General features: G+C 51.6%; 1 protein-coding gene across 1 annotated transcript in view; it reads right to left on the bottom strand.

Annotated features, from left to right (window-relative positions):
- abca1b (ATP-binding cassette, sub-family A (ABC1), member 1B) overlaps positions 1-8,438 on the bottom strand; it is a gene marked incomplete at both ends in the record, with an annotated part of 18,118 nt that extends 9,680 nt beyond the window's left edge. The window contains 20 exons of the mRNA XM_083906118.1: positions 197-474; positions 565-696; positions 778-952; positions 1,029-1,136; positions 1,451-1,655; positions 1,789-2,010; positions 2,164-2,386; positions 2,637-2,813; positions 2,931-3,136; positions 3,323-3,517; positions 3,618-3,734; positions 3,812-3,951; positions 4,060-4,300; positions 4,936-5,025; positions 5,383-5,586; positions 5,658-5,779; positions 5,974-6,092; positions 6,263-6,404; positions 7,581-7,674; positions 8,373-8,438. Of these exons, the coding sequence (XP_083762244.1) occupies positions 197-474; positions 565-696; positions 778-952; positions 1,029-1,136; positions 1,451-1,655; positions 1,789-2,010; positions 2,164-2,386; positions 2,637-2,813; positions 2,931-3,136; positions 3,323-3,517; positions 3,618-3,734; positions 3,812-3,951; positions 4,060-4,300; positions 4,936-5,025; positions 5,383-5,586; positions 5,658-5,779; positions 5,974-6,092; positions 6,263-6,404; positions 7,581-7,674; positions 8,373-8,438 (3,256 nt within the window). The remainder of the gene's footprint in view (positions 1-196; positions 475-564; positions 697-777; positions 953-1,028; positions 1,137-1,450; positions 1,656-1,788; positions 2,011-2,163; positions 2,387-2,636; positions 2,814-2,930; positions 3,137-3,322; positions 3,518-3,617; positions 3,735-3,811; positions 3,952-4,059; positions 4,301-4,935; positions 5,026-5,382; positions 5,587-5,657; positions 5,780-5,973; positions 6,093-6,262; positions 6,405-7,580; positions 7,675-8,372) is intronic.
- Between the last annotated feature and the right edge of the window lie 1,562 nt (positions 8,439-10,000).

Raw genomic sequence — 10,000 nt, 5'->3', positions numbered from 1 at the left:
AGTCTACGTCAGAGTGTACGTCAGAGTGTACGTCAGAGTCTACGTCAGAGTCTACGTCAGAGTGTACGTCAGAGTGTACGTCAGAGTGTACGTCAGAGTGTACGTCAGAGTCTACATCAGAGTCTACATCAGAGTCTACATCAGAGTCTACGTCAGAGTGTACGTCAGAGTCTACGTCAGAGTCTTCAAACCATACCCTGTCTGTACTTCAGCAGAAGATCCCAGATCCCTCTGCGAGCATAGGGGTCAACCCCAGCTGTGGGTTCATCCAGGATCACGACCTTTGACCCTCCGACAAAAGCCAGAGCCACAGACAGTTTCCTCTGCATCCCCCCGGACAGAGTGCTGGTCCTGGACTTGCGTTTGTGTTGCAGTCCGGTGTCGTGCAGGATCTGCTCAATCTCACCTTTGACCTGTTCCTCTGACAGACCTTTGAGCCGCGAGTAGAACCAGATGTGCTCCTCCACGGTCAGCCTGTGGGGACACATGTCCACATGATGTCCACATGATGTCCACAGTAAGATGAGACGTTTGTGTCTCAGGTGTGAATGTTGCCAGACTCACATGCTAAAGAGGACGTTGTGTTGCGGACAGACGCCCAGACTCTGTCGGATGCTGTCCAGCTCCGTCCGGATGTCTTGGCCCAGGATGTAGGCGGTGCCAGAGGTGGGCGGGAACAGACCAGTGAGGATGGACCTACAGCAGCAAGAGAGAAGGTCATCCAGGTATCAGAGACACAGGAAGTACCTCAGTCACAGCTGTGAGTCCATGGCTCACATTGTGGTGGTTTTTCCGGCTCCATTGTGTCCCAGAAAGGACGTGATCTGTCCCTCGTAGAAGCCGAGCGTCAGTCCGTCCACCGCCAGCTTCTTCCCCTGACGATAAACCTTCACCAGGTTCTCGATGTAGACGCCAGGCTCCATGTGAGCTGGCTCCTCCTCCATACACACCACTGCAAAGACAATGTCAACGTTCCTTACAGCTCAGCAGCGCCACAAGGTGGTGACTCTGGCTCACTGCAGTCTTACCTCCAGGGTTTCCTTTCCGGTTAAGAGGAAGACTGGACCCGTCCTTTGTTCCAAACCAGTAGGACTTGGTGAAAGGGAAGAACCAAGGTCTGGGGATCCCATACTGACCTGAGGACACAGAAGACACCAAAAGGTCAAAGGTCAATCAACATACAAAAGACCTGAATATTTGTACCTGAGGAACTGCCTCACACCTGTTTGTCCCCCCACACACATCACAATGAACAAAAGGACCTGGTGTCAGCACTGTACACAGTACTGCCCCCTACTGACCACAGTCTGAACTAATCCATGAAACACATTCATTTCATTTTCAGACCAGAGTCAAACTCAAAAGCGCCCCCTTCAGGATCAGTAGAAAAAGAGACCCACTCTCAAACCAGCTTCAGCAACTTCTACTGTGTCTTTGCGTCTGTGCTCACCTGGAAACACGGCCTCCAGGTACCAGGTGAGGGCGCCGTACAGGAAGGAGTCAAAGTACATCATGGCGATGGAAGTGCGGAGGCTGAAGTCGTCCTCCTCCATCGGACTCGACACCAGGTTCTTCCACTGGATCCCAACGCCCTGCTCCTCAAACAGAGCAAAGTACTCACAACCGAAGCCAAAAGCCACTGGAGACAGGAGGCTCTGTGGGGGGGGGGGGGGGGGGGTCACCATCATCATCATCACCATCATCATCATCACCATCATCATCATCATCATTAACATCATCATCATCATCATCATCATCATCATCATCATGAACAAAGTCCACACTCACAGCAAAGACCTTGGTTCCAAACCCGATGTGATCTTCCCAGGCCACGCACAGAACGTAGGGAAGGTACAGAGTGAAGTAGATGATTCCGCCACACGCCGCCGCGAGGTTAGCTCGAGCAAACGCCGTGCTGATGAGGAAGCATTGCATGATGGTCACCACGGCGTACGACGCCATGAACAGGAAGACCACGCCAGGGTCGCTGTAGGGGAGCAGGTTCCCCATCTGTGAGAACCACGAGGAACAGGTCACATGATCTTTACATCACTGTAAACCACTCACTCTCACACACCAAAGTCCTCTGCTGCCTCCTGTGGTCACTCCGAGACACACAGTGACCACAGGAGGCAGCAGAGGAGCAGCACACTCAGCTCTGACCTTGAGCAGCAGAACCAAGAGTCCAGCGCTGATGAGCAGAGGAACCAAACAGCTGATGAACCAACTCAACCACAGGATCCCGTTGTCCAATCCCATGATCTTCATGGTCTCCTTAAGCCGCGCCTCCTTCTCATAGACCACACACTTCAGGATGATCGCCACGGAGTACATCCATGCTAACGTCATGAAGAGAGGCATCGAACGGCTCATCACACGCAGGAAGCTGAGGACACGGGGACAAGGGGACAGGTGAGACATGAGGACAGGTGAGACATGAGGACAGGTGAGACATATGGACAGGTGAGACAGAGAGGACAGGTGAGACATGAGGACAGGTGAGGACAGAGGACAGGTGAGACATGAGGACAGGTGAGACAGAGAGGACAGATGAGACATGAGGACAGATGAGACAGAGCGGACACAGGGACAGATGAGACAGAGCGCCCTCTTCTGGACACCAGAATAACTCGTACATGTCATCTACGTAGCACGGATACGGCATCTGCTGGATGTAAACTCCGGTCTTCTCTTTGGTTGCGGTCATCGCTCTGATGATGGCGTGTTCCACCACGTCCTGCAGGTACGTGAACCCCCCCCAGATGTAACGCATGTCCTCAAATGGGTCGGCCCGAGGACCCGGGTCCCAGTACCTGAAGAGACAAGGTCACAGCTGAGGACTGTGCTGGACGTGTCTTTAGGCTAGGGTAAGCTAAGCTAGGCTAGGCTAAGCTAAGCTAAGCTAAGCTGCCTCCCAGTGAGTGTCTTACGCGTCTTTGATCTTATTGGTTCTCTCCACGTTGTCGATGTCCATGCGGATTTTATAGCTGAGATTCTTAGGCAGATCAGTGTCGTTGAGGCCGATGTCAGGAAACACAATCCCAGCCCAGAACTTCCTGTCCTGCAGCAGAACCATGGACTGGTTCACCATCTTCTCCTCACTGGAGACCGCCTCCAGTTTGTCCAGGTTCACACACTGACACACACACACACACACACACACACACACACACACACACACACACACACACACACACACACACAGGTCATGTGATCTTCATACACCTGCTCAGATGTTAAGACACTTTTAATGCAAGAAGATTTAATGTCCTGGGTTAGTAACCTGGACCAGACCAGACCAGGACCTCATGCTCTCTCTGACCTCCATGAAGCGTGAGATGCTCATGATGGCGTCGTCCGTCTCGTTGAACACCTCCCTCCAGGTGATGGTGCCGCCTGGTGGCGAGGAGTCGTCCGTCTTCTTGGACAGGAAGTTGGAGACGTCTGCGACCGTCCAGTCGGTGCTGGACAGCTGAGCGTGGAAGAAGCCGGCGGTGACGTTGTTCTTCAGCAGCGTCTGAACGACATCGACCACACGATCACGTGACTGAAGCTCTGTGAGGATATGTGGTTGTGGGCGGGGCCTGCTCTGTTTGTGGGCGGAGCCTGCTGCTTACCCTGACCAGGTCCATCTGTGGACTGGTCTCCATGAAGTCCCAGACTTTAGGTCTCATCTCCTCCCACATTCCTCCCAGGTCCCTGAACACACCGAGCTCCTGGAAGGTCCGGTTCACCTGAAGGCAACACACACACACACACACGGTAAGAGAGGCTCCTCCCCCTGCTCTGGGGACAGGAAGTGATGTCACACCTCATGGATGACCCTCTGTGTAGCAGGTGTGTGCGGCGTGTAGAGGATTTTTCCCACGAGCAGCGGCTTCAGCGCCGTCCACATCATCCTGGACATCGGGTTAGAATCTAAGTTCTGGACCAGACTGTTACAGTAGGGAGCTGCAGGAGCACACACACACACACATACACACACACACATCAACACACACTCCCATCATTCGTACATGCTCCGCCCCTCCCCGGGCAGCCCCGCCCCCTCAGACTCACTGGTGGAGTTGTCATAGTGTGTAGCTGCGTTGTCGTCGCTGCTGTTGTTGTTTCCAAACAGAGCTTTGAAGTTACTGTCTTCGTACCAGTTGAGTGATTTGATCTGCAGACCTCCGCCCTCAGGGTGACCACACACCATCCTGGACACGGCCGAGTACATCGTGAGCGGAGACGCCGTCGCGTTCTTCGTCAGGAACAAGATCTCCTTCCTCAGGTCAACCCAACTCTTCATGCTCGCCAACTGAGAGAGAGAGAGGCATCATGGGTAATCATGATGTCACACACACACACAGAGAGAGAGAGGCATCATGGGTAATCATGATGTCACACACACACACAGAGAGAGACACACACAGACACACACACACATTTTAGACACAAACACACACACACACACACACATTCCTGACTCAGCTTCTTCATAAACCAAAACTCAGCAGTCACATGTGGAGAGTGTGTGTGTCACTGTGTGTGTGTGTGTGTGTGTGTGAACTTTACTCTGATTATCAGAGGACTCTTCATCATCATCTTCATCGTTTTAGTTTGTGAAAATCAAAGTCTTTATTTTGTGAGGACGTTTGTCCTGTCCCACATTGACACATGTCCTCATGTCCTCATGTCTCATGTCCTCATGTCTCATGTCCTCACTGCAGCAGACAACAGTGTCCTCAGCGTCTTCCACAGCTGTCTCAGCAGGACAGTGAGACACTCACTGTTTGTTGTTTGTTCAGCTGGACACACACTGACCACAGAGAGGACATGTGTGTGTGTGTGTGTGTGTGTGTGTGTGTGTGTGTGTGTGTGTGTGTGTGTGTGTGTGTGTCTGTGTGTGTCTCTGTGTGTGTCTCTGTGTGTGTGTGTGTGTGTGTGTCTCACCTCCACAGCCAGTGAACCCAGATTGTCCAGCAGTTTGTTCGTTGCCATGGAAACCAGTCTGACGGCCTGAGGGTCAGACCTCATGTCCCTCTGAGACACAAAGAGAGACATTTGGACATTATGTCCACAGGAAAAGAAAAGTCCTTCATGTCCCACTGTCCCTGTTTGTCTCTCTGTTACTGTGGAGACAGACAGAATGTCCCTGTAGAGACAAAGTCTGTCCACACAAAAGTTTCATTCTTTCAAACCTGAAAACTCTGTCTCCAGGCAACAGTGAGGGGGGGGGGGGGGGGGGGGGGCAGGCCGGGACATGCTGCCGCCCACACACACACACACACACACACACACCTTAGAGACAGGAAACTGTCTTTAAGCCACACCCACATGTTTTAAAGCCACACCCACAGGTTGAAGCTGTACAGTCTGACCTCTGACCTCTGACCTCACCTGGATGGGTTTAAGGAAGTCCAGGTTGTTCAGGAAGTGTTCCTCTGCATGGTTTAGCCAGGTGGGCGGAGCCTGACAGATGACTTCCTGTATCAGCATCAGCGCCTGAGGATCTGAGACCGTCACAAAGTCCTCCAGGTTGGACACGCCCCCTTTCCTGGGACACATGTCCCTCAGGTGGACACCGAAGCCTTGGAGGAGGACCTGAGACCAGAGGACAGAGAATGAGACGTGATGATGATGTCAGAGTGGGCGTGGCTGAGGGCGTGGCTCACCTTCTCCAGGTTGACGTCGGCGTCCCTGATCTGTTGGACGACGTTTTCAGGAAAAGACGCGTTTGTCCTCAGGAAACTGCTCAAAGTGTCCTCGTCCCTCAGGAAATCTTTGAGTTTAAAACCTGAAGATCAAAGAGACACTGGTCAACCTGGTCCTGGTCATAGTCATAGTCATGGTCATGGTCCTGGTCATAGTCCTGGTCATAGTCCTGGTCATAGTCCTGGTCCTGGTCCTGGTCCTGGTCATAGTCCTGGTCATGATAATAGTCCTGGTCCTGGTCATAGTCCTGGTCATAGTCCTGGTCCTGGTCTGTACCTGGGCTGGTGTCCTGCAGAGTCCTCAGAGCCTGAACGAGCTCCTTGAATCCGTCCAGGTTCTTGTCGTTCTGACTGTAGAGAAGAATCTTTTTGGCGTCGGAAAAAAGACGCGAGATTCTGAAAAACACGAGACGAACGTGAGACAGTGAACGCATCATCATCATCATCATCATCATCATCATCATCATCATCATCATCAATCTATCACAATAAAGTTCATCTGCTTTTATTTTGAAACAGCCTCTGTTCCTGAATGAAAGTCCTTTCAGAATAAGAGCTGCGCTCACATGGAGTCGTTGAAGTTTCCGACGACGCCCGGAGATTCGCCCGGCGTCGGGTTCCTGAAACACGGATTGTTGGCGTTGCACATGATTCCCTGGAGCCACGGCAGCGTTCCCGCCGACGGCATCGCCTTGTTCGGAAAATGACCTGAGGGAGACAGGAAGTCAGTCCGTCTTACCAAAATAAAACATGTCAAAATCACAAAGGAGAAGGAATTAAAGTCACTGTCATCACAAACACTGGGATTATTCAGCGGCAAATATGGACGCGTAACGTCCGTCCACCAGGGGGAGACGTTTGACGACACATGTGTCCACAGACGTCCACTGTCCACAGACGTCCACTGTCCACAGACGTCCACAGACGTCCACTGTCCACAGACGTCCACTGTCCACAGGTGGAAGACAAGTGTGACTGGTTTACGATGATGTGGACGATGAAGGACGATGAAGACGAGCAGCGTCTGAGGACAAATGTCCTGACAGTGACGACCTTTGACCTGAGGGACAGTTATCAGAGCTTTAAGAGCATGTGACCTCAGACTAATCACAACACAGATAAGATAAGAGCGTCTTCACGCCGTGTTTGTGACCTTCGCTCTCGTCTCTCGTGTCTCAGACGAGTTTCAACACGTCCTCAAACAAACATTCCTCAGAGACTTCTGCTTTTACAGGGAAACAGGAAGAGGACGAGGACGCACTTCCTGTGCTGCAGCAGCACAAACACTCTGTCCACGTCTGTCCACGTCTTCTCTGTGGGTCAGAGTTCATCGTCTTCTTTCACCTACAGGGGGCAGCACAGCTGCTGTGAGACACGTGAGGACGTGTCTTTGTGGACACGCGTCCGTTGACGTCTTCATCTTCTTCTTCAGGTGAAATAATCAGCGTGTTATCGTGACCTTCAGCTCGTCTGATAACCACGTCACAGCCTCCTGATAAAATACTTTTACTTTGAAATCCTGACACTTCCTGTGCCTCTCCAGGATCAATCAATAACACATTATCAGAAATCAATGAGCCTCTGGTGTCACTCTGACATCTGGAACCAGGTGCAAGGTTCCCACTGATAACCACTCCCATCATGCACCTGGCTCCGCCCCCAACCGTTCATCATGTGAATGGATGAATGTGTGAGTGACAGTCGTCGCCGTGACAACAGTCACAGCCGCGACTGACAGTATGTCAAACATCAGCCATGATTAAGAGGCTCCGCCCACGGTGGCTCCACCCACGGTGGTCCCGCCCACAGTGGCCCCGCCCACAGTGGCCCCGCCCACAGTGGCCCCGCCCACAGGGACACACCTGTGCAGGTGTAAACACTCACACTCATGTTGTTCATACGGAGGATAATTGATTCTGACAGCGATGAGGATGAAGAAGATGAAGAGAGGCCACAAGATCTCCACCAGCAGCTGCAGCTGAGGACACACACACACACACACACGGGTGAACACATGAATGATCTCAATACACACACACACACACACACACACACACACACACACACACACACGGGTGAACACATGAATGATCACACACACACACACACACACGGGTGAACACATGAATGATCACACACAAACACATGGGTGAACACATGAATGATCACACACACACACACACGGGTGAACACATGAATGATCACACACACACACACAAGTGAACACATGAATGATCAACACACACACACAGATGAACACATGAATGATCACACACACACACACACGGGTGAACACATGAATGATCACACACACACAGATGAACACATGACTGATCACACACAGATGAACACATGAATGATCACACACACAGATGAACACATGAATGATCACACACACACACAGATGAACACATGAATGATCTCACACACACACAGATGAACACATGAATGATCACACACACAGATGAACACACACACGTGAATGATCTCACACACATGAACACATGAATGATCACACACACACACAGATGAACACATGAATGATCACACACACCGGTGAACACATGAATGATCACACACACAGGTGAACACATGAATGATCACAAACACACACACAGGTGAACACATGAATGATCACACACACAAACACAGATGAACACATGAATGATCACTGACCGTCTGTCTTCGTCTGTAGGTGAAGTTTTTCCACAGCAACAAACTGAGCTGAGAGAAGACGGACATGTCTGTCCCTGTGAGAGAGAGACACACACACACACACACACACACACACACACACACACACACACACACACACACACACACACACACACACACACACACACACACACACACACACACACACACACACACACACACACACACACACACGACAGTGAGACTGTGTCCATGTCTCAGGGACAGTAGTGAGAACATTAGTGAGGACAGTGATGAGGACAGTAGTGAGGACAGTGGTGAGGACAGTGATGAGGACAGTGGTGAGGACAGTAGTGAGGACAGTAGTGAGGACAGTGATGAGGACAGTGGTGAGGACAGTAGTGAGGACAGTGATGAGGACAGTGGTGAGGACAGTAGTGAGGACAGTAGTGAGGACAGTGGTGAGGACAGTAGTGAGGACAGTAGTGAGGACAGTAGTGAGGACAGTGATGAGGACAGTGGTAAGGACAGTAGTGAGGACACTAGTGAGGACAGTGGTGAGGAGAGTGAGGACAGTAGTGAGGACAGTGGTGAGGACAGTAGTGAGGACAGTGATGAGGACAGTGAGGACAGTGGTGAGGACAGTAGTGAGAACAGTGGTGAGGACAGTGGTGAGGACAGTGGTGAGGACAGTGGTGAGGACAGTGGTGAGGACAGTAGTGAGGACAGTGGTGAGGACAGTGATGAGGACAGTAGTGAGGACATTAGTGAGGACAGTGGTGAGGACAGTGAGGACAGTGGTGAGGACAGTAGTGAGGACAGTGGTGAGGACAGTGAGGAAAGTGGTGAGGACAGTAGTGAGAACATTAGTGAGGACAGTGATGAGGACAGTGGTGAGGACAGTAGTGAGGACAGTGATGAGGACAGTGGTGAGGACAGTAGTGAGGACAGTAGTGAGGACAGTGATGAGGACAGTGGTAAGGACAGTAGTGAGGACACTAGTGAGGACAGTGGTGAGGACAGTAGTGAGGACAGTGGTGAGGACAGTAGTGAGGACAGTGATGAGGACAGTGAGGACAGTGGTGAGGACAGTAGTGAGAACAGTGGTGAGGACAGTGGTGAGGACAGTGGTGAGGACAGTGGTGAGGACAGTGGTGAGGACAGTGATGAGGACAGTAGTGAGGACATTAGTGAGGACAGTGGTGAGGACAGTGGTGAGGACAGTAGTGAGGACAGTGGTGAGGACAGTGAGGAAAGTGGTGAGGACATTAGTGAGGACAGTGATGAGGACAGTGGTGAGGACAGTAGTGAGGACAGTAGTGAGGACAGTGGTGAGGACAGTGGTGAGGACAGTAGTGAGGACAGTGGTGAGGACAGTGATGAGGACAGTAGTGAGGACAGTGGTGAGGACAGTGGTGAGGACAGTGGTGAGGACAGTAGTGAGGACAGTGGTGAGGACAGTGGTGATGACAGTGGTGAGGACAGTAGTGAGGACAGTGGTGAGGACAGTGATGAGGACATTAGTGAGGACAGTGGTGAGGACAGTAGTGAAGACAGTGGTGAGGACAGTGGTGAGGACAGTAGTGAGGACAGTGATGAGGACAGTGGTGAGGACAGTGGTGAGGACAGTGGTGAGGACAGTGATGAGG

Source organism: Microchirus variegatus, assembly GCF_963457635.1.
Source record: "Microchirus variegatus genome assembly, chromosome: 19".
Taxonomy (NCBI): Eukaryota; Metazoa; Chordata; class Actinopteri; order Pleuronectiformes; family Soleidae; genus Microchirus; species Microchirus variegatus.
This window is presented reverse-complemented; position numbering and strand designations above follow the sequence as displayed.